The sequence below is a fragment of the Physeter macrocephalus genome, chromosome 11 (assembly GCF_002837175.3).
Source record: "Physeter macrocephalus isolate SW-GA chromosome 11, ASM283717v5, whole genome shotgun sequence".
Taxonomy (NCBI): Eukaryota; Metazoa; Chordata; class Mammalia; order Artiodactyla; family Physeteridae; genus Physeter; species Physeter macrocephalus.
Window position 1 is genome coordinate 22195400 of NC_041224.1, and position 25094 is coordinate 22220493.

The 25094-nt window shown below is 42.7% G+C and overlaps 1 protein-coding gene across 4 annotated transcripts in view; it reads right to left on the reverse strand.

Moving 5' to 3' along the window:
* Positions 1-25094, reverse strand: part of NRP1 (neuropilin 1) — a 140054-nt gene that overhangs the window by 63089 nt on the left and 51871 nt on the right. For all 4 annotated transcript variants that reach the window (XM_007104621.4, XM_007104622.4, XM_007104620.4 and 1 more), the window contains exons 4-7: positions 20544-20725; positions 14460-14687; positions 7949-8104; positions 5999-6165 (exon numbers count right to left, since the gene is read on the reverse strand). In XM_007104621.4, coding sequence (XP_007104683.1) covers positions 5999-6165; positions 7949-8104; positions 14460-14687; positions 20544-20725 — 733 coding nt within the window. The remainder of the gene's footprint in view (positions 1-5998; positions 6166-7948; positions 8105-14459; positions 14688-20543; positions 20726-25094) is intronic.

Consider the following 25094-nt stretch of genomic DNA (forward strand, 5'->3'; position numbering starts at 1 on the left):
AAAAAAAAAAAAAAAAAAAAAAAGCAAATTGTCTCCCTTCCAGATCAATGTTTCAGCTAAAATAGCAAGTCAATATTTAATTGCAAAACACACACAGAGCACACCTGGGGAATAGTTGAACGGCTATATTTTCCCTAAATTTGCCAACATTATATTTTACATGCATCATTCCACATTTGGGTAACCCAGTGAGCTATTTTCGTCAGTTCTCTAGTCACACATTTATAAAGCATTTTATTGCAATTTCAGCAATTTACTAATGATCTGAATGAGAAAGTGCCCCCCGATCCTCGAAGTGTCTGGTCTGTAAGCACGGAGTGTTTACAGTCAGGATAACGTGCCTCCATACATGTTCTGGATTAGTTCAATTCAGCAGATAGAACCGATTTTGAACACAGATTATAAACCTACTAGAAACTAGCAACTGTATGAAAAATCACAAACTATTTCATAGGAGATCCCTGTTCCACACTCAACACATTCATATAAGAGAATGAAAGATTTGTCCAAGAGAGTTGAGAAGGAAAGAAAATGAGACATGAAATTTGTGAAAATAAATGACATTTAAAAGTTTTACGATAAATTACTTCAGCTTCTACTTTCAATTTGGGGAAACCCTCACTCTGAAGAAAAAAAGAAGGGTTTCAGATAACAAATTCTTCTAATCGAGTAAGAAACACTCACTTCTCCCACCTGAAACGCAATAAAAATGTGTACCAATACTGTGTCAGAGGGAACATTTCCAAGAATTCATGAGTTATTTCATCCCATTTGGCACGTAAAGGATGTCCAGCTAGCCCCTTCTTAGCTCTTGAAATCAGGTCCATGCCTTTAAATGATCTTTTGTCTCCATTCTCAGCAAGCTGCAAGTGAGATTCGGAGGTTGCTGGTAGCAACAACTCACACCCCTGGGTGGATGTGGAGGCACCTGTGGGTAGTAAACCCTGAAGGACCCCCTGGACTACAGGGAAGACCTTGGGGCTGGGGGCTGGGAACCTGGCGAGAGGAAGGACAGTTTCCTCTGTGACTCAAGAGGTCTTAAGACCTCACCAGGATTTTCGCTTTGCCCAGTTTAGCTGGCGTGAGAGTATCTGCACGGCTTACTGCATTTGACAGAGCAGGAGGTGAAAAACTCACAATTCCAACGGCCAAAGAGCTCTGCAAAGGCCAGCTGCACCCGGGCCTGGTTCAGATCTGACCCCGAGTGCCCAGTGACTCAGGTCCCAAGTCTGAGGAAAGAAGTCCCCTTTGGCCCTGTGAGGCTGACTTTCCCCACGAGTTGCAGCTTTTCCCCAAATCAGGACTTGATGAACTATTTAACCTCTCTGGGCTTCAGCCTTCTCATAGGAAGATGCAGATAAAGAACCTCTGGTCCACTTAACCTACACTCTAAGACTAAAATGGGATGTGTATGAAAAGGGGCTTTTATAAAGGGAAAACGCTATAGAAACATAAGGTTTTGTTGTTAGAACATGTCTTAAAATGAATTTTAAAATCCTCAAAGCAACCCAGGGCCTCTTGGATTTGAATAGTTTGAATGAGGGCACCTACTTTCTTCAACCCTGCAGCTGTGGCTGTGAGTAGGTGAACCCTGAGAGAGAGAGAGAGAGAGAGAGAGAGAGAGAGAGAGAGAGAGAGAGAGAGAGAGAGAGAGTGTGTGTGTGTGTGTGTGTGTATGTGTGTGTGCGTGTGTGGGGGTGTGTGTGTGTGTTTTGACTCAGTTCAGCCCAACTCCTTACACCAAGGCCTTTGGTTACTGGTGTCTGCTTTCAAAGTTCCTTCAGTTAGGAAATGTGGAATATTATCAAAGGGAAATGCATGTAAAGCAAAAGGAAAACACTGAAACAAGCCTCCGCAGAAGGTTAGCATGAGCTCCTCTCTTCTGGAACTTTCCTTCTCCTCATCCCTCAGAATGAACATTTCTACCAGAAAATGTAGTGAACAGAGAAGGGGCTTGCTGATGTATTCTTACAGCTACAGAGGGTCTTCTTGGAGATTACTCTCTTCTGTGGGATTAATCCATCATAGGGCTGATGGACCAAACCAAACAGGATGTGGTTTAGAAGCCAACTGCTTTCTGCTCCTCTGGAATAAGAGAAGGCATGAATAATCTAGCATCAATTTTAAATTTTTCCCACAAAAGACAATGCTACCAAATTTGGAGATGAGCAGAGTTTCAGCCTGAGTTGGTTTGTCAAGTAATTCTATTTCTAAAGTCACTGGAGGGTATAGTAATCGATTAGTCCCTAGTGCCATTTTTATTTCTTTGGATCAACAAAGTTCATATCCCATCCAGGCATTATGTCTCTTGACTTTTTTTTTTCTCTTGTCTCCTGGCATTTTAATCACGGCAAAGTCACAGTTGTTTTGAGGAAAGCACTCCCAAGAGCTTTAATTAAAGCTAGAAGGATAAATCTGTTTACAGTGCAGTGAACACTATCATTAATAAAACATTGAAATAATTAACGAATTAAATTCTGCTTTGTGTGTGAATGGCTACACCAGGATTTAGGAGAACATGTTTTCTGATCAGACACATTCTACACACTTAGTTTGCAGATCTGAAAAGAAAAATCCGAGCCTGCTTTTTTCTGAGATCCACAGTCTCGTAGACTGTCGGAGCTTGAATGGAGAAGGCTACGTCACCTTTATTTTACAGGAAAAGAAATTCAGTGGCAATGAGGTTAATGGCTTGGGCTCCAATAATGTGCTTGAAAATTAAGAATTTTTAGAGTGCCACCGATACACTGAGTCTTTCCTTAGAATCCTTGATTATTTAACCAGAAACAAAAAGAAGATAAAGATGAACTGAGTAATAAGATCAGCAGTTCTAGGACACGGAACAGAATGGAATACTCTGAAAAACATGGGCAAATCTCACAGGGTGATTAACTCTGCAATTGACAAGTAGGAGGTTTTTGCTTCTCAGGATATGAAGTGGCCTTTAGAGCAGGATGTGACCACGTGGAAATGTCCAAGCCGGGACTTCCCTTCATGCTCCTCCTCACTAAAGGGCTTTTTGCCCTGGTTCTTAAGCTTTTTGCCAGACAACAGATCCCACAGGAAGCAACAAAGAGGACATCCACACCAGCGGTTAACGATGCATTGTTTTTTTATGTCACTCGGTAATTTCCTAGAGAAAACAATTGAACCAAAGACTGTTCCTGTCTTGAGGGAGAGTCAGTTTCCAGGGCTGCCTTATTAATTTAACATATGCAAGTGTTTGTCCTTGTTGCTACAGCACCATGTTTTGTGAGGTATATTTCATGCAAAATGTGACAAAGCCGAAAAAGAAAACAAATGCCATCCTCATTCTGATGTGCATACAAATAGGACTGTCAAGTACAAAGAGTCCTGTGATGGGAGGTATGTACCTCCTGCCCTCAGCCTCCCTTATGCAGTGCTTGTGGGTTAATTTATAAAACATCTATCCGATGAAAACAAGCCCTCCACTTCCAAGGAGTTTCAGAAAAGCTGGAAACACATGAAATTGTTCATAATTAGGTGATGGGTGGATGTTAAGACCTCCCACCAAGTACACAGACGCAACTAGCGTGGAAATGAGCCCGCTGAGCTCCCGCAGAAGAAAAAGATCGTTTTCCCTCAAGGTGAACTGACGCTGAGCTCCTCTGACATTCACCTCCTGGAGGGCAGAGGAGCAAGGGCTCCCCATTCTTGGTTTAGAAACAGGAAGCCCCCGCTCATCCTGGTGTGAGGCTTCTCAGCACGAGGAAAAGTATAAAGGGTTGCGGACAGATGCTTCGCAAGATACACCTGAATATATAGGAATTAGTGATAAAGATAAAGCACATCGACGAGTAAAGAAGCAGGTGTTGGAGTCCAACAGACCTTGCTTCCAAGCCCGTGACCTTGGGCATTTACTCACCTCTCCGAACCTCAGGGTCCTCATTTAAAAAATAAGGATAACTGAACCTCTGTCACAGGACTGCTCTGAGGATGGAATAAACATGAGTCAAGTACTCAGCAGAAGTCGGGGCACATAGGAAATACTCGATACATGGCGACTATCCCATGAATGGCACAGTGTCATTTGTGCTGTCACCAAATATATCTAGCTGTCCTCCCTCCAGCTGGTGCGGAATTGCTGCCCCTTGGAAGTTAAGCGTGGCCGGCCGTGGGCTGTGCTTTGGCAATGAACTTGGTGTCGTGCTCCTCAATGGAACCTCATGAGTCAGCGTTTCTGGCCATACTCCCTCCCTCTCTCTGCCTTGGTGACAGGTTTCGGACGACGGCCGCTCCCTCCAACTAGGTCCTGGTGTGAGAAGATGTGGGGCAGACCCCCTGCCGGCCAGAGATGGGGGGTGGCATAAGCAAAAAGGAAACCTTCTTGTCTGGGGGGTTTGGATTACTTATCTTATCCCGACCATACTTTGATAGAAAAGAGTTGGACCATTTGAGATTTTTCTTCCGGGGTCATCTCAAATGGTGCCCAACTCCTGAGAGTGATGTAAAACCCTGTCCCGCTGACAAATGCTTTGTGAGAGACCGTTCTGTCTCCACGCATCTACTGACACAGAATTCCTTGCCCAGAAGAATTGCTACCGTTGCATTTTCAGAACTCTTGCAAGACTAACATCCCTAAATTATTGAGTGTTCTCCACCCTGCCGAGAATACAACTACATTACCATGCAAACATGCTTAGCACTGCAAAACGTAAGCTTCTCTCTAGAGGCACGTCTGTCAATCACACGGAACTGCTGGTTGGTGTGGGGATGTGGAAACACAAGTCTCCAAGAGCTATTTTGACGTAGGCAGGTTCATTTCATTTCTGACTTAATCTAGAGCTGGATTCAGCAATCCCACCCAAGGTAAAAGCCTCTTCTTTTCTCACCCTCTACGCATTTCTCAGTGTTATCATTTCGAGGTTAGTGTGAGTTCAGCCTTCTGAAATAGGCCATTTCACTTTAAGTGTATGTTAAACTAATATTGACCTTTCGAAAGTAAAACAAAATCTTGTATTTGTGCTCAACAGACTGAAACAGGCATAGATGTAGAAAGTAGGGGATTAATCACCCTGGTATATTTACTTGCTTAGAAACTCTCCCTGGGAATTAGTCATTTTTCTATATCTCGCAATTAGTGCAGGAAAGGCTCTGCCTACTCTCCTGAAGAGGAAATCTGGATCCTTCAGCAAATAACATTGGATAATTTGCCCACAGTTTAACCCACACAGCCAGATATGATGTTTCCTTTGACAGTGGGTGAAAAAGTCAAGAACATGAACGTCAGGCCTCAGGTGGGAGTATCCAGACATCAAGGTTGGGCAAGTTTAGGCTTTGGGAGTGGTGCCAGGGATGAGCTGGAGATGAGTCCGGGTGGAGGTGCAGAGGAGGGGAGCCTGTGGGGAGTGGAAGGGTGAAGGCAGGGAGGGGAATATTAGAGCAAAGCGGGGAAAGCAGAACCGACATCACTGTTAAGGACAGAGACGTGTACATTTCCTACGTCTGTGCCTGTACCTAATCCACAGAGACCAATACCTTCAACTAAACCACTTCTTAGGCACATGCTACTTGGACCAGTGTGGGAAAGTAAACCTCGACCCCATTCTGCTCTTCTCCTACCTGAGCAAACAGACAAAACACCTTACAAAACAATGACTTCAGGCACACCTCCAAGTACAGGTAATATATTTCATTAAGGAAATAAAAATCTGTTGAAGTAGGAAGCACATCCATAGAAAATGTATGGCTGCTGTGGAAAAAAAAACTCAGCTCTTTTAGTTGTTACCCAAGTGAGACATCTGTGCTCAGATTCTGTAAGAGTCATATGTAAGTATCTGAGAAGATAGGGGGTTTTCAGGGATGTCATCTAGGCCTGCTTTTCTCTGATCCTGTGAATTCTGCGAAGTGATTACACTCGGTGGTGGTCCCTGTCCTTCTCGTTGGAAGGCATTAGTCACGGCGTTGCTTTTTTTCAACAACCGTATTAGATGACCCAAATCTTCCACCCTGAGTGTACCAAGTATAAGCCACATACCTGGATCCACTCTTTGTAGGAATCCTCTCCAGGGGTCCACCCATTCTCAGGATAGTGGAGGCGGGAACGTTCGGCAGACCAGTTGGTGCTGTACTGGGAAGAAGCTGTGATCTGGTCAGAGTGAATCTCTCCGGATTCCATGCCCAGAGCTTCCATACACTTGAAGTCTGAAGGGAAAAAAAAAAAAATGGCCCTAAGTCATCAAAACGAAGGGGACCTAGGATGCATATCTCCTTTTTTGATCTGGAAAACTAAAACGGTCTTTTCGATGTTCACACAGTCTTACAAAAGATGACAACGAGGGACTTACTGGATTGTAGCACCGATACGTGCATTTTCATGGCAAGAATTCTGAAAAGCAAGGCTATGAAGATCTCACAGTTGATTATTTTTCCAACAGGGCTTAGGTTGATATAAATACTGTTAGAAAGTTTTTAGGAAATGATGGAAATTAGGATTTATTTTCAAAGTTGAATGTATGCTGATATGTCATATGCATACACATCGAGTTACATTTAAATAAAATTTTAATATTTCCTCTAAGATCTAGTAAAAGTGAAAAAGACTCTTTGTCCATTTATAGCCCATATTTGGTGGGCTAAGTAGACTTTACCTCTACATCTTTCAGAGTCCTTGCAATTGGCACCAGCCGTCCCCTTTGTTTTGCCCCTGCCCTGGACTGGCCATAGTTATTAACACCATTGGTTTATTTTATTAAAACACAACAGTATCCATCAGGGTAAAGTGCAGTATCATAGGGTCCCAAAGAGCACCACAGTTTTACAGCATAAATAGTAATATTCACAACGATGACCATGAATCATGAAAACATATATTCCATTGGGCCTCATAAGCTCAGCAAACAATGAAATATGAACTATGATACTGGGAAGTGAATAATCAATTTTAGGAAAATTGTAAAGTACCAAAGTGCAAAAAAAACTTTAGAGATTAAAAAGAAGATTCTCAACCATCCAGAAAAACTTCAACTAACCAAATTTCCACATTTTCTGAATTTTCTATCATAATTAATAAGGTTTTATGGCATAAAAGGTTTTCTTTCACTGGTTTTCTACTTTTAAGCTTAGGTTTGTTATTTGGAATATAAAATGGCACAAAAATACATGAATGGATTAACCAAATAAATTAAGTAAAGATAAGATTTTGAAGTTTAATTGGCCTTTCCGTTTTCCAGTAAGATCTGGTAGAAAAGATACAAGCATATCTGTAGAGCAGGTCTCCTAACTCCCCTGCCTTTTCCCTGTGCTACGTTACAACCTGGCAGCTAAAACTGATGAAACACAAATTATTCATTGTTTCTTCAGGTTTTTTTCCCTCGGGCTCTTAAAAGAGCTGGAGACCACATCAACTTAGTCTTGTATTTTAAGAAGATATTAAAAAAAGATGACTTTTTCTCCTTTTATGGAAAGTTATAGCAGAAGTTAAAACATGCTTCTTTTACATGAACATCCACTTTCATTCACATAAGAAAAACAAAAACAGCTTCCACCAGGGTCTCCCCAGATCAAACCACCACGCACCATCTATTCTACCTGCCTGCCTGTCGATGAACTCTGCTGATGCTGATTGGTTCTTCTTATCCAGGATCGATGCCTGTCCTTTCCTGGCTCTCAGCCCAACACACACTGGAGGGTACCAGGTAGGTGGTCTGGCCATATTTCATTGTTTCAAGGCACAGTTTTGCCGTTTCCCACTTTTTCTCCCATAATTTCAGAGGCTTACATGCAGCCTTCTCACACATAGTTTTAAGAAAGCACCCCAAAGAATTCTTCCTATTGATATTCATATAAACCATTTAAAAGAGAAAAACAAACACTTGGCACTCCAGCTCACAAAACACATCGGTAGTGTTCACAGGGCCCCAGGTGTGTGAGGAGGAATAACAGTGACTATTTACCGCAGGGCTTTGCAAGAAGCATAAATACTGACCTTCTGAAACACTGTTTTGCAAGACACTATAGTTTGCCGAGAAGCCTTCTTTGGCTATGGCGCTGTCCGTGTAGAAAACCATGGACAGGATGCCGGATGAGGAGCGGATTCGACCTGGTGTTTTCTGCCCACAGTAACGCCCAATGTGGGGACCAACTGCAGAGGGAGAAATGCAGAGATCGTGAAAATACCTTTTCTTCTGCAGCAGATGCCAGCAGAACCATTTGTGAACATGGGTCCCGGTGGAACCCGGAAGTGTTTTCTTACCCCAAGCAAGTCTTCACTAGCTAATGGTTTTGCAGTGAACATATTGGACCGGGTTTGCGGAGAGGATTTTCAAGTGTGCTCTGAAGGGCAATAACAGGCATAACCACATTCCCCAGTGAGCAGGACTGTTTTCAGGAACAAAATCGAATTGCTTGCTTCGATTGCAAAGGAGATTTGGCCTGTCGAGTGCACCCTGGCATTCATCTCCAGGACCGCACGGGGCACACCGTCCAGCGCCCAGGAACTCTAGCCAGCTTGCGATCACCCACCGGGGGCTCCTGGAGTCACCTGCCCTCAATGCCCCCACCCTAGGAGGGGATCCTGGGGAATGTTCTAGAAACCAGTCCTGGCACCAGAGCAGTACCAAGGTCTGACCCAGCCCTGGGTGACCCCCACTTCCTTCCTCTTTCCATCTTTCAGTCCTGGAGCCTCGTTATGATGAACATCACAGACTTAGACAAAGGACAGTAGATTTTGTCCTAATCAGGGCTGTATCTGAAGACTGATTCATAATCGTAACAATTAAACAATTGAGAAATTATAGATACCAATAATGTACACATAATAGCAAATTGTAATCAAAACAAAAGAAAATGCGTCTTTCTGACTTCTCAGTTTTTTATCTCCCAAACCTTAGAGAGGTGACTGCATCGCACTTGTGTCCAGTGACGAGGAGATGACGCAAAGCAGACATTTGACTGCACGCCAGGAAACAGGTAGTAACTGAGGCAGAAAAAGATTGGGGACGCTGACTGATTGGCGATCCACCCAAGTTGTTCTTTGGCTTATACTGGCCATCCCTTTGTTGAAGTGCTTTTAGACCAACCGTGGCAATTAGCAACTGTAAGTTGCCTTATAGACAGTGTGGAAGCCCCCTGGGCTTGGAAAATCTTTCCATTTCCCTGTCCAGGTCAGCAGTAAGACAAAAAAAAAAAAAAAAAAAAATCCCCTTTTCTCTAGATTTGTTTTTTATTGCACATATGGTAAAAACATACCAGATGGTTTGGGCTTTGAAGGACAATCTGGTGTGGACCATTTTCCCGTCCAAGAAATCCATGGTTCTGTGCATTTCAACTAAGAGTTATTGCTTTGTTCAAGGAGGCACAGTAGGTGGACCTTTCTCTGGAGGGATGGGCCTTCGGCAGGGAGGTGGGGTTCCCAGGCCGGTGTGTGCTGCTTGGATGCAGAAGGTGGCTGGTGAGAGCTGGGTGAAGCTTCACGTGTGATCGAGAAAGTGAACCCCACGTGAACTGGCTTCCCTGGAGCCCCACATGCTAGCTAAGTTCCTGGCAGGTGGCTATCTGAGCGCCCTGCGTTTTAGAGTGCTTGGATCCTGGGCTAACAGGTTTTCAGTTCTTGGCCAACCCTCTTTAAAAAATAAAAGGAAAGAAAAGAAAGAAACTAAGCTAAAGTGGTTTACTATTTGAGTTAGCGCAAAATGATAAGTTTGAATAGCTGATAACTTCTCCACGTGATCAAAGTAATGGATGTGACCGATTTCTCTCTACTGTCACCCCTCACTCTCTAGCACCCAAGTGTTTGTGTGTGTCAACTGCTTTATTATGAAGAGGACAAGGAGTCTGCCCATTTAGAGGACGGATACATAGGGCACCACGTGGTCGTGGACAGTGGCTCTGCAGAATGAGGGGAAAGGTCATGATATCAGGTTTCCCAGTTGGCAGAAGACAGCATCTCAGATGAAACTCTCACGGCTTTTTGTTTCTCTCTGGCTTTAATCCTGGCCACAGATTCTCCCACAACAAGTACTAGCTCTTCGCCAAGTTTTCTTCATTCTGAATGTGGCCCTATCACCAATTCAACACCTTCCCCTTCCCCTAAGAGCGCAAAGTTGCCAGCAACATATGCATGAAAATATCTTGCTGGAGTCATAAAGTCAGGTCTTTCGTTTCCTCAGAAAGAATCCCATTTCTGGTCTGTAATCTTAATGGGAGGCTTAGAGTCTATTCATCCTCCCTCAGTCTTTTCCCTCATTTAAATTCCATTATTGTGGTTTCATAACTTTCTTCTTCTTGAGTTTGTGGGCAAACTTTTACAGCCTTACTCCTGGGGGTCTTTCTCAGATCGCCACCGCCACTGACCTTACCAAGAATACAAGCACACAAGCAAAGCTGCAGTCACGCCCTCACCACCCCGAGCTCCGGCCGCCTTCCCACCCCACCCCTCTGCTGTCACCAGTTCTTCTGGGGAGGGCAGGAGGTGGAGTCTCTTTGAAAGAGCAAACAGAAGAGAACTTGTCTAGTGCAGACTCATAATTTAGAGAGTCTCCATGACTCACTGGTTTATAATGTTTTAGACATGCCGGGTAAATCTGCCTTCTGTCCTTCTGAATATTGCCCCGGGACAGCAAGCAGTGTGCAGCTCTCTTTAGGAGCCCTCAAGATAGGAGAGTGAAAGGCTTTTTCGACTATAATACAAAGAAGTATTGAATTTCCTGAACAACAGCGAGACCATAGCCTAGCAAGCTAATGCAATATTGATCTGAGCCAGAGCGGCTGCAAGACCCTCATCTGTCTCGTGTATGCGCTCATTTGTGGATTGACATGACCGCAGCTCTGGGGTTCCCTGCTTCCGGTTGTGGAGCCAAAGGCCTAGGAGATGAATTCAAACTGTCACAAAAACAGACGTATAATTCAAAACTAGAACAATTGGAAAATTTAAGCAACAGGTACTAAGCTGTCTCTTGGGGGAGAGCAGACCTGCGATGATCATAGCTTCTCAGGTGTGAAGGCAACACAGGATTTGTGCTGTTTGAAAGATACACCTGCAACAGGAAATGGCAAAACCCCATTCTTTGTATTTTCCCACTAATCCCTCCATTAATTATAACCCTACCTCAGAATCAGACAATTTGGCTTTCTGCCACCTTTTTATGAGAAAAAAAGGCAACAATCTACTATAAGGAGGTAATTTTTTTTTTTTTTTTGCGGTACGCAGGCCTCTCACTGTTGTGGCCTCTCCCGTTGCGGAGCACAGGCTCCGGACGCGCAGGCTCAGCGGCCACGGCTCACGGGCCCAGCCGCTCCGCGGCATGTGGGATCTTCCCGGACCAGGGCACAAACCCGCGTCCCCTGCATCGGCAGGCGGACTCTCAACCACTGCGCCACCAGGGAAGCCCCAGGAGGTACTTTTAAAATGAGGTATTTTGAATAAATAAACAAGAAAGGGGATTATTTTGAAAAGGTACAAGATAGGCTACATCTACTTTTCTTAGCATAAACCTTTTGGTGGAGACTATCTGGATTTTGCAACTTTTCCCCAGAGAAAAGAATTTGCAACATTTATGTCATTTACATTTTGGAAGGTTTATATAATTGATATTTTATATTTATATTTTAGAAGGTTAATTTTAATATGAAAGTACATAAAAACCAAACAGAACTCAATCCAGCTTTCATGATGCTTATTCCTAAAATCATTGATAATTTGGGGAGCGTAGGTCACAGCCTCAGTTCCAACTCTTTCCCCAGCCTGGATGGACAGCTGGCTTCATCTGCACCCAGGTTTTGTGAGCTAGGCATTCATGTTTGGTTCCATAATTCAGCACAAGCATTTGCAGTCGTGCTTAGCTCATGGCTCTCAAACCATATGTAAACTTCCACCAATGACTCCAGAGCCACTACTTGGGAATCTATGTTGCTTCAAAGAGAGTGCTAGCTGGAGGAGTGGGGTTTGCCACGTGCATGCCGTGGACCTCAAGTTTTGGAGTAAACTGCTTCTCTTCAAATCAATGGGTCACTTTCAATTACTCAGTCATCTAATTCAATGCTTATGATAAAATGCAACATAAAATCACTTGATGGTTACAAGCCTTCAGCACCTTCTGGTTGTTGTTTTTGGAAAGGATATCAAAGACTAAAAGCCATTTTGCTGGCAAGGAACTCTATGTGTTGAACTACATGACAAAAAGGTTCCTAGTGCCACTGATAAAAAACCCAGGAGGACACAGTCTTTCATTCTGCCTAAAAAAGAGTGAGCTGTGATGCTGGTGTACGCTGGACGAGACCAGATAAATACTAACAAATACACGATCACATTTTTCACATTCCAAAGCCAGTTTTCTCGGGGAGTAAGTCAAACACGGCATAGTTTAAAACATGGGTGAACTACAAGGCTGACAACCTGTATTGTTAATTGTTCTTTGCTTCAACTCAGTGATTTTCTAGAGCCAGAAAATTACTACTTTGGAAAACCCTTGACACTAATAACAATGTGCTCCTTTCTACATAAGTTGGTTCATTGGACCTTCTTTTCAGATGTCAATTTAAATATAAGTTCTAGAAAGGAAGGCTGCAAATTTGGATTGTGAACAAATAAACCCATTATTAAATGTTCCATCTATTATTACAATACTATTATAATACTGTTTTCCTAATTATCGGATTGAATACTTGGAAATCAATCAGTGCTCTGTTTGGGCAAATCTCATTACTTAATGAAGGAGTTCCGATAAGATCATCATAACCCTATTTATGTGGTAAAAAAGCAACGAAGAGGCTAAAGTAATGATAACTCAGCCATGCGCTCCAATGACAGCATAAGCTTTCTCTAAACCCAGATTTTCTCCAGTGTTTTTTACTATTGAGGAACATACCTAAACTAAATTACACTGATCATTTTCATCTCATTTCAAAGACAAAGGCAATTTCTTTCACATTATACTAGCTCTTCGTTTACAGTTTACTTAAATATTCTTTCCTGCATCTTGATAATAATATCTGACTATTTCATAGATGGCTCCAAAGCTCTAATTGCATGATTCGTAAGAACTTCCAAGCCACCCTTTCTGATCTGTGCAGAGTGTGTTCTCCAGAGAAATCTTACTATTAAACCAGACTAAACACAAGACAAGCAATGCAGCTGCAACAAATTACTTGATATTATCTCCCTCTGTTCAGAACCTGGGTGTGTATTTTTGCCATTCACCTTCTAGTTCACAAGGGTTGAAATGGAGAACTTTCATTTAGCTGGCCACATGGCTACCTCCCCCGCCTCCTTCAAATCTTTCTCACTTTCTTAATAAGGTCTGACCTGATTGCCCTATTTAAAAATTCCCCCATCCCTCTCCCCTAACCTTCGTTCTTCTCATGCCTTTACTCTACTTTTTCTTCTTTTCTTTTCCCTTTTGTTTGTTTATAGCACTTCTCATCTTCTAACATTCCATACACATACTTCATTTATCTGTAATGTGCCCTGTTTAATACCTCATTCCCCCTGGTAGAATCTAAACAGGGCAGCCATCTTTGCTTTGTTTGCCAAGAGGCTAGAACAGCGCCTGGTCCATGGCAGGTGCTCAATAAATATATTTTTTGAATGGACGATGAATTCAGATGGCAGGAACAAGGTGTACCAAGGATGTACTGAGGCGATTTGAATCCCCAAAGATAAAAATTCCCTAGAGAGCAGACAAGGAATCCATCTAAATGAGGACTGTCCAAATATTCTCCTCCTTCCTTTCCTAAATTTCTAAATGTTTTGGTAGCATAATAGATGCGTATTTCACTGTTAAAATTTCAGCAGGTACTAAACCTCTCTGGCCCTTAGTCTCTGCATTTACAAAATGAATGGTTTGATTTAACTGATGTCTTAAGAGCTCACCCTCTGATGAGTTTATGAATCAATGACCTATAGGCAAGTCATTGAAATGAGCAAAATACTTAAGTCAGGAAAACCATGGATTGGTCCCAATTTTGTCACCAAAATACTTATGAGACCTTGCATAGACTTTTATGACCTCTGTTTCCTCATCTATAAAATGAAGGCATTAGATTAGAAAGTTACCAAGTCTTTTTTGGGCTCAAATATTTCATCACGGCTCTGCATAAAGAAAGTTACTGTTTTGCCTCCTCCTTTTGAGCTACTTTTTTTTTTTTAATTAATTTATTTATTTATTTATGGCTGTGTTGGGTCTTCCTTTCTGTGCGAGGGCTCTCTCTAGTTGCGGCGACCGGGAGCCACTCTTCATCGCGGTGCGCGGGCCTCTCACTATCGCGGCCTCTCTTGTTGCGGAGCACAGGCTCCGGACGCGCAGGCTCAGCGGCCGGCCGTGGCTCACGGGCCTAGCTGCTCCGCGGCACGTGGGATCTTCCCAGCCCAACCACTGCACCACCAGGGGAGCCCTGAGCTACTTTTTAAAGTGATGCATGTGTCATGATGCTTGTAAAAAGGATCCCAGGACCCTTCCCCCAGATCCTTCCCTTTTGGGGGTGCTTCCTGCCATTCTTACCATCAGGGAATCCATCCCAGATTTCTAGCCGGTCATAGCGGCAAAACATCCCCCCAGGAGGATTGGAGTCAGCCTCCAGGTCAAAGCTTTCAAATTCCAGGATAATCTCCGACAGCTTTGGTGCAAAGATAATATAGGTGCATTCTAGGCTGTTGGGATATTTTTCAGGAAATCCTGGGGACTTTATCACCCCACTAGGTGTTGTGTAGTTCTGGGAACATTCAGGACCTATAAGTAAAAGAAAAAAGGAGCAAAGTGAAAATTCCACTTAAACGACCTTACCAAGAAATAACCTGGGCAAAGACGGTTTATCTTTCTAATAAAAGCCCACCGTTATAATCACAGTCCTAATCACTCCTTACTCAGCCTTTTCGCAGTGGTGATAGGTATGGAAAGTCAAGTTCAGATTTATTGTGTTCACCTTAGTTTTCCATTTGTGTGGAGCAATGTAAAAACTTCTGCTGTTGCAGAGAAAAAAAAAAATGACAAATACAAAATCACGCGGGAACACTGAATGAGTAAGCTACAGAAATCTCGACAGAGCCCTAGAGAAATAATTACAGCCCCTTCAAGCTTAAATCTTTAAATCTTGAGGCTGACAGCCCTGTGCTGGTGAAATAGAACATTTACAAAGGCGAGGGAGAGAATTCAGTGGAGGGAGTTTGGGTTTCAGATTCCTACACCGGTGACTCAGTAACTCTACCAGATGTGACCTCTGCCTCTTTGACAAACCAAATGTGAAAGGTAATTCGTACATGTACGCAGGGTGAGTGACTCATTTGGAACGGTGTTGACACAGGTGTGCCAGTAAACTGTGGGTGTTAGTGGGGGCATGGTAAACTGGGATGCAGGTCCTGTGGCTACAAGTCACCTGATACCAATGTTGACATCCTAACCTTCTCCAAAGTATCAGGTACAGTACAGGAGGCCATTCTAAAATGTTAATATATGTGTATGTGTTAATGTATATATTTATAACGTGTAATTTAGATGACGGTTCAGTGTTATCATGACAACACACTACAGTGATCTGTAATTTAAATTACATGTATTGACATAAAGTCATCCTTCTGACTACATGAATAACCACAATTTCAGTTCATGGATTTCGGCACTGAATAGGGTGCTATTCACCACACAATTGAAAACTGCATGGACGGGGACATCAGCCCATCAGCTTCTGCCCCTTATCACCACCACTGCTGCCCTGGTTGTCAAAGAGCTCTGAGGGCTCCCCTGGGAAACAGAGATGACCTGACCCTTCTGAACCTCAGGATCCAATCTGGGGATGTTCAGTTCAACAATTCTTTTCCCGGACTGTTGCCTCACTGATGGGGACCCCTGCGAGGAAGCGTAAGGATTCAACTCTAAACAAGGAGGCTTGTTGAGCTTGTTCTTAACTAAATATTCTTCCAAAGTGCCAAGTACTAAAGGCAACCTATTAGGCATTAATACACATTAAATTTAACTAGCAGACCTCTATTTTTAGTGGCGAGGGCGAGTAAGCTGAATCTTCTCCTCAGTGCATCTGGCAGCCTGTTGAAAAAACAAATCAATCGCTTTCTCCCCACGCACATATGAGATAGCCATGGAGACGGAGAGGACTACTTAGTAGACGGCACAATAAACCTGGTCGGTAGAGTTCTGACTTGAATACCTTCCCAAGCCTTCTACGATGGGGTTCACCCTTTAGCATGATGGCCTCGAATGCTTATCTATTTGATTCCGGTTAAAAAGTTTTTACCATGTGGCATTTTGCCATGTCAATTTCAGGTAAAGAGATTGAAATGTGCGTCTAATTTATAATATGCTTCTAAGCTATTTGGTGGCTTCTGAGATGACTATGCCAATTTGTCATTAATTGACAAAGTCATTTATATGGAGGTAATTGGGAACCCTTTAGAATCTGATTTCCAAGATGTAGGAACAGGGACTCTGGAGACCTCCAACCTCCTCCCTGGGGATTTGGCTGGCAAAACAAACAGGAGAGTTTAATGCAGGTTCCAATATTTTCTCCTTCTTAAAAAAACAAAATTACCCAGGTTAGGTTAAGATTTAATGAGAGAAAAGAAATGACAGGAATTAAGGGCATAATTTCAAAATCAAATAAATTCCCATGCTTTCACTGTATATCCTTGTCATGTCAGATCCCTTTAGAAGCTAGCCCAGGTTTTCTAACGTATTTTGACAAAGGCTGGGGACGTTCCATGGGGAAGTGGAAGAGAGCTGGATGGAGCGCCAGGAGCTCTGAGCTCGAGTCCTGCCTTTATCACTGACCTGCCGTGTAGCCTCCGTGGCCTCTTAACCTTCCTGGTCCTCAGATTCTGTGCGTCACAAATGGGAGGTGGGCTTTAGGATTTGAAAAAAATTCTTTTCAAACTCAAAGCTTCTGTAATTTCCTACTTCCTCCATTATACACCTAAATTTGTTTTACTTGGTTCCCTAATCCCTGTTGTATAAGTTTGCCACAGTTGAGCGAGCACTTCCCCAAAAACGATGACGGCGGGAGTGGGTTGAGGGACCCCATGGTGAATACACAAGCCGTAACCAGGACTAAGGGCAAGCAGCTGGTGTGCCCAGGAGTGAGTGAGCTACTGGCGTGAGGGGTGCACACACAGCATTGGCAGCCAGTGACACCATGCTTTCCCCGCTATTTGTAAGACTGAGAGCATCCTGTGTAGCCACAGGCATCCCACATTTCGTTGTTAAGGACCATAAGGATGGATAATGATAAGAGCTAAAATATTCTCTTTGGAATTATTATTAAATGTACAGACTTTTAGTCAAATAATGTACGAAGTGACCAATCCCGCTCTCAATAAATGCTGCCCCCTCCCTCACTGAGACCCACGGGAAATGGATACGGCTTCTTCCAGCATCTGGGCCTGGATGACCCAGACCCAGGGAAGGACAGGGGCAGAGTGGGAGGTGTGCAGGCTGGGGTTTCCTAGAGGAATTTCTTTAAGTGAATGGAAATCATTTTAGGGCTGGTAGCCCAAGGTTTTAGCATCCGGGAAGAGACCTGCAGAATGGGAATGTGCAGGGGAGGGGAGGACTAGGGTGTCCAGAGGGCTCCAGGAGGCATGGGGAAGAGGTGAGGACTGGCCACCACTGTCAGGCAAAGGTGGTCCTCTAGAAATGCAGCCCTAGGGATGCAGAAATGGCCCTGTAATCTGTCAGAAAACCTCAAGGTCAACAAGTGAAAAATTAATGTATTGGTTCAATTATGATTAGTCTAATTTATGTGTTTTGAGGAAACCTGAAATTGCTGCAGCCTGGAAGAAGTGCTATGTTTTCAAAAGAATGGAGATTCTATAACATCATTAAATGGCTTTAGAGGAAAGAATGCCCGTGAACCTGTCTATGTGTTCATGAATGTATTCTCCTAGTTCATGATATTATGGAGTATCTATAAGGACTACAATATGTGCAATGAGTGAGAAAGAAAGATGTTTTCTTTGCATTTTTTAGGTGGTACCAATTTAGTTGGGAAATGATACATGCACACATGAAGAAATTTGGGATTGCTTAGGAAAATCATTTGGTTAGTGAAACATAGTTGTGTGTGTGTGTGTATATATATACATACAGTTTGTATATGTGTATATTTGTGTGTGTGTCTATAAGGGACAAGCTGGGTACAAGCGTAGGAAAATAAAAAGTACATTAATTAAGAGGAATAAGCTTAGAGCCTGGTTTCCATGGAGGTTAAAAGGCTTAAACCAGAAGAGAGGGAGGGCTGTGAAATCTGGATAAAGCACCCCCTTTATCTATAATCATTGTAACAGCTAGTGTGCATTGGATGCATCTTCTGGGACAGGCACTGGCTACACGTTTTCATTTCGGCTTATCTTCACAAAGAGCCTGTGCTAGATACTGTCATCCATTTTTCAGATAAGCAATCCAAAGCTCTGAACATTCACACAGATGGTCAGTAGCCGAATCAAAATTCACATGCAGGTCTGCTGGACCTCACTCAGAACACCAACCTGGGGCAGGAAGCCAGGCTGTGGGTTTGTAAGAGTGAAGCCGGGAAGGTTGGGAGCAGCTGATGTCAAGGCTTGAGCTTGATCTTGGAGGACTTGACCCGACAGGTGACAGACACCTGCCATAGGCGTTTTGGAGACAGTAGTTTGATGACTATTTGAGAAGCTGTGTTAGGATACGATAACATGGGGATAACCACAAGGCAGGCTTGTCTGGTCAATGGCAGTGGACGTGGAAAGGAAGCTGGGACTTTCTCTCTTTTTAATTGAGTTGATTTACAAGATTATAACAGGTTCAGGTGTGCGGCAGGGTGATTTAAGATTTCTGAAGCCATGACTCTTTGAGACTTTTGGACGAAAATCCACAAGAACTGGCAGCCATATTGGATGTAGGGAGGCAAGAAGAGAAAGAAGAAAATAAGGCTTCGAGTCTCAAGGACGGCATTGAGGGGGAAAAAAGGGTGGAAGTCATGGTGCATGACTCATGTCATCCCCACTCATGGGGGGATGAGTTCGTCTGGAAGGAAGCTGAAGAGTTGTTAATGACTTAGGAAGGATCTCGCTCTTTCTCCATCCACCATCTTCAGATCTTTGAGAAACACTGACAATGAAAAGTTATTCTTGCCTCCTTTTCTGACACTTTCTTTCTTTGATGCTGTCACATGCAGGTCAGCAAGCAAATGCGTGTGTTTGTGCATGTGTGGACATACACTTACGTGGATTTATACAGGTCAAACAGCTCTCAACACAAGGAAATATGTCCATATGTAATCATGTGGACACACTGAGGTCCTATGTCTGCTGTTATTTATACTAAAGGTTTCCTAAGCATGTGCCCAGATGAATTTCTGAAGGAAGTTCTCTCCATCTACCCATATTTATATGGGACAGTACCAGATTTCTCTGAAATTTAAAGAAGTTGTGCCAATGCTCCCAGAAACACTTAAAACTCTGTTTTTTGTTATTCTCGGTGGCCACCGACCCAGAGGATCGTAGGCTTTTGTATGTGGTGTGGCTGGATTTTTTTCTATTAAATAAAGCTCTTTTTCCTGTATTCCAGGACAATACATTTAAATCTTGAGCCTCTGTCTCTGGAAGGTCTCCCACACATCAATGTCCACTGAAAAGGGAAGGCTGAATTGAGCACACAGCAGGAACCTACAGGCTGTTGTGAAAAACAGTGACATCCAGATAAAGCTACAATTTTTATCAATTGATATGTATGTTTAATTCCTCAAAGCTGGGAGACTATGCATTCTCAGATTCTATCCCATCCCAATATACACCACTGTGATAGAAGATTAGTAAGTGATTATTCTGCAGAGGACAACTGATAATTAATTTGGAAGGGGAATGCCATTTAAAGCATTCCTATTTTGCTTCCTCCAGGAAGTTCTTTCCTCAACCATGCCTCCATCAATAGAAAGCCTCTTCTTCTTCCAATAGCTTTAGAAACTCTAAGGCTAGTGGACTACTGCCTTGCTTTTCCTGGGAAATACCAGTTTTGAATTTTGCAATAAAATAAAGCAAAGAGGCGAGAGGGAGGGGATATGGGGATATATGTATACGTATAACTGATTCACTTTGTTATACAGCAGAAACTAACACAACATTGTAAAGCAATTATACTCCAATAAAGATGTTAAAAAAAAGAATAAACTTAAATGAGATGTTAAACAAAAAAAAGGGAAGAAAGTGTACGTGACTTTAAGGTAAGAGGGACTCATGCATTTCTAAGTAAAGAAATGAAACTTCAAGAGTAGATCAAACTTATTTTTGAATAGGAAAGATAAGAATAAGTGTTCTTAAAGGAGTTTTACAGAGTATATACCTTATAAACACTGGTCAGCATATTAGAATGATGAAATTGTGATGCTCAAAATACATTTTAAAAGTTTTTTTAAACATGCTTCCTCCATACACTGGGTAATTTTCCTTTGTTTAAAGTATTTTCCAACATTTTTGTAATGGGAATATATGACTTTTTACCAAAAGTTTAAAAACGGTACTCCTTGTCTCTCTTTTCACTTTGTCTCTCGCGAGCTCAAGCAATGTTAACGACCACTTAGTCACACCTGTTCTCCTGTAAGTTACTCACCTCTCTTGAAAATTTCATAACGTATGGAAAATCCTGCCCCGTGTGTCTCGTAATCAGAGACAAATTTGATAAAGAGAAATGGCCCTGAAGACACGACAGGAGAAGGGGCAATCTTTCCACAGAACTTTCCCCATAAACGCCCATTTTCATTTTCTCCATCGATGACTTCCACGTAGTCATACCTAAGACACAAAGATGGAAGAAAACATCAGGTTAACGAGAAAAGTCCTTTTAATTTCAGTAATTTAGAAACCAGCATTCTCCACCACCATCTGTCAGGAGCAAAACTGCTATCTGCATTCACTGCTGGATTTCATGGAGAGGGAAAAAAGTCTAGCAAAATGAAATAATTAAAATGGACTACATCATGTCCATATACATCATCTGGCAACACAGAACTATTAAGAAAAATGGTGTCCATTATACTTGCAGACAATGTCAGTTAAAGTAACCAATTAACAAGAAAAAGGAAACTCTCATGAGCACCATTCTCTTTTATTAAATTGTGTTCCTTTGTCTGGGGTTGGGGGGTTGTCAATACATAATGCTATGCATTCTTTTCAAACTGTGAAGTTCTTTTAGGAATTCAAAATGTCTCCTTGGCTGGAGCTCTCCATAAATAATACTTTGATTTCTGTGAGCGACCCTCTAAACATATGGCCACAGAATAATAAACAGATTCTTTACTATTTAACTCTATTCCACTGAGCTCCAGGCTTCTTAGAAAAAAAAAACTCTCTCAGTATCCACTGTGGTCAAAACACAGATCATCTTCTCCCCAAACTACAACTTGAATTGCAGAACATAATCTCTGCAAAGAAGAAAGTTTATTTAAAAATGGAAAGTAACTTCATTTACTACCAGCCTTATTACCTTTAAAGGAATATTGTCATTTGAAATGGAAATATGACACACTTGAAATCATCAGAGTGATATGATTTTTAAAAATTCAGGCTTAATAATACACTAAGCAGACAAATGATGAAGGAAGTAGCAATAAAATATTACCCTAAAGATTACACTGAGATAATGCATGTGTTTGGACCATTTTTTTTCACTAAAAGGTGGAAATCCATCTCCAATAAACTAGCATTCCCCCAGGAAAACAGGAAGACTTTTTTTGTTCGGCATTATCTATTTCTTAGTGTCTTGCTCTTTCTTTTCGTTTTATTTGCCAAGTCACCTAGGAGCCAGATAATCTGATTTGTCTTCCATACTTCTTCTGGAACTGACATGAAGACATTACAATCCATTCATTGCAAAACATTATTTCTGTGTTTAACTTGGTTCAAAAGTCCTGGGATATATTAATTTCAGGAATGGATAAAATATGGCAGTAACATAAACTGTATCTGGCAATTTAAAAGAGATCAAAGTGTGGGAAATCTTCATGATGACCAATGTCATCCTTAGCAGTCCTTTTCAAACTGTCCAGGACACATGACTTAGGTTTACATAAAGTCTCACGAGACAACTGCAAAGATGCTATCACGAGTTAAAGTGGACAGCTTAAGGCTCTCTAAATTAAAAATGACATTACCTCATCAGTTAAAATTGTGCCAGCTTTCATGATGACCAATGTCATCCTTAGCAGTCCTTTTCAAACTGTCCAGGACACATGACTTAGGTTTACATAAAGTCTCACGAGACAACTGCAAAGATGCTATCACAAGTTAAAGTGGACAGCTTAAGGCTCTCTAAATTAAAAATGACTACCTCATCAGTTAAAATTGTGCCAGCTTTGTGTATATCACGAAGAAAATAAGGCTGACTTGACACTGAATGAATGAAGCACTAGTGTATGTGAATTACTGTAGTAACTGAATTTCCTCTGCTGCACCTGCTGATTCCAGGAGTAAAATCACTGGCCGGCTAGCATCGCTGTCTCTTTGCAAAACGATGGAGCTACACAGAGGAATTGTTTGTTTCTCTAGACACTGGGAGATGCTTTGCATGTTAAGACAAGACAAAGGAGGAGGAGGAGGAGGATGAAGACAGCGTTACCTTCAAAATCCTCAGTGACTTTTTATAGTCAACTGAGGGCAGCTGGAAAGAGCCCCATCTCTGTACTCATGAAAGCCTCACAAGTTGGCATTTATGCAGTAATTCCTTTTATCTCTGCTGCTTCATTGACTAGACAGGTCTGCGTGGTTTGCCCCACGCTTGCTTATAATTTAACGATGATTTGAGCTGTTGACTGCGTTTGGCCTGGCGACTGTGCGTCCGGCTCTGCTCTATAGGCTTTTTACTTGCATCTCGACATGGTCTGAATACTAAGTGGCCACATCCAAGTGCATTTTGCCTTCCAGACACAAATAAGAGAGGTGGGTCAGGCATTCTGAAGAAGTAAGGGCATTTCTGCGAGGAGACCTTTCTCCCAGGTATGACAGAACTCAGCTATTAGACTGCTGGGGAATTACAACAGTGGATGAAGCCAGCCTTTTAATTCACATTATCTTCTAGTAGTAAATACTAGGCTCTCCTCTTGGCAACAGTAAAAGCTATTTTGAAAAGGGGCAGGGAGACTGGATGCTCTGCCCAGCAAGAGATAAATCATCGCATCTTAAGTGCCAATGTTAGGCGATGGGATTATTCAGGGATACAATAGTTACATTTATCAGCTGGGATGCTGCTATCATTTTAGCACTTTCTACCATCCAACAGGGCCCCCAAATGTATCACAGATAGCAGTTCATGTAAATATTCAAGAGGGTGTACGCGTAAAAATTGCAAAGGGTGATACTGCCAAGGAAGTTAAGAAAGCAGCTTGCGTCTCCCTCTGGAGTTGAGACCAGTTCCACCCCATAAGTTTCTCGCTGGCAAACGTGGTGCCAGGAATGCAGCTGGTGTGCCAGCATCCCTCCCCAGAGACTAAATGTGTCGCCACAGCGACGCACCCCGCCTGCATTGGCCTGAGGCCCAGGATCCTGAGTTTGCAAATTTCGATCTCCCAGACGGCTGCACTGCTCTGTTACTGCTGCCGGCGCGGCAAGCACCACGTTCCTCGGGAGGTTAAGAGCCTCAGTCCTGGAACCAAAGACCTGCGCAGGTGAGCCTGGAAGTACCTATCCGACTCGCATCCTGAACCGACAAGCTCAGGCTGCGGGAGGAGATCTGGGGAATCTTGGGAATCCAATTCATAAAAGCTAGAGGAGGGATCACAGAGTTAACCCGTCTGTCCCTCTGGAGCCCGGCTCTGGAAAAAGAATGTTCCAGGTGACCAAGAGGCTGCGTCTGGGTCCAAAGTGCACCGCCCACCTGTGCAGGAAAGCCTTCCTCAGACCTCACCTCCCCACGTTTCATCATAGGAACACCGACATCAAGTGGATTTAGCCATCTTCTCATCCCTCTCTTTTTTTTTTTAATTTTTAAAAATTTTTATTTTTGGCCGTGCCGCGCAGCCTGTGAGATGTTAGTTCCCGACCAGGGATCAAACCCGGTCCCAGTGCATTGGAAGCACGGAGTCCTACCCACTGGACCGCCAGGGAATTCCCCCCACTCCCCATCTCTCTTCATCAATCTTCTACCTTAAACCTTCCCCTTCCTGCACTAATAATGGTAAAGCAGGCGACCTTTACTGGGAATAAGGCATAGATCTCTCTACCTAACCTTCTTACATTTAAAGACACTTTCCCAAGGTTTCAGTTTTCGGGTGTGAGGCCCTGGGTGGCTCTTCCATGAGTATCCCTGGCTTTAAGCTCATGCTTCTCAAGCCCCACGCCTTCATGCTTACATAACCCCCGCTCTCACACTACCCAGGTATATGTGGGTGGTGAAAACATTTTGAATTCTAATAGTAATCACGAGTTTGGTTTCCCATAAGAGTGATAAAAGAATAAAGATTTCGTTCTAAGAATTCTTGAAAGGATTACTCAGAGATTTTTTTTTTTCTTCTGGAAAGTTTGAATTATGGTTTTAGGAATATGGCCAAGGAAAGGGAAAAGTGATGGGAAAATGAGAAATGTCTTCAGTCACTAGCGTTGGGAGGCTTTCTAGGTATGCGGTGCTGAATAGACGAATAGCACACTCTACTTAAGTCGGGTTTTCTCCTGTGAGTACAAATGACCCCTGACTCTATGGTGGGGTCTGTTAATGGGAAAAAAACCCCGAATCCTCTGCAGGGCGTTGTCCGTACGGGGAGCTACTGTACCAAGCCCCTCACAGCTTCTGGACATTCTCGAGTTGTTAGGAGGGGGATTTTAGGTAATGGTGTCTTTTTAATCTCCTTCCAAGAGGCTCTCCCCGCACATGCATACATACGTTAATAATGGAGAAATTCGATACCTGACATCATAAACCAGAGTGAGAAATGATGTTGGCTAACATAATTTTCACCTACAAAAATGTGTTTCTTTGGATCTTTGGTTTATTTTACACAAGGCATTAATAGCTGTCCCAACTGAACAAGCTGTAAACGATTACTGTATTGTTGTCCAAGAATTACCTTCCCTCTTTCCCAGAAGAGAACAGATTTTTTTGTCCTCAGAGTATTAGAAAGAGGAGTTGGATATAAAAATATACGATGGTGGAGTTTGGAGGGGCCAATTAGTT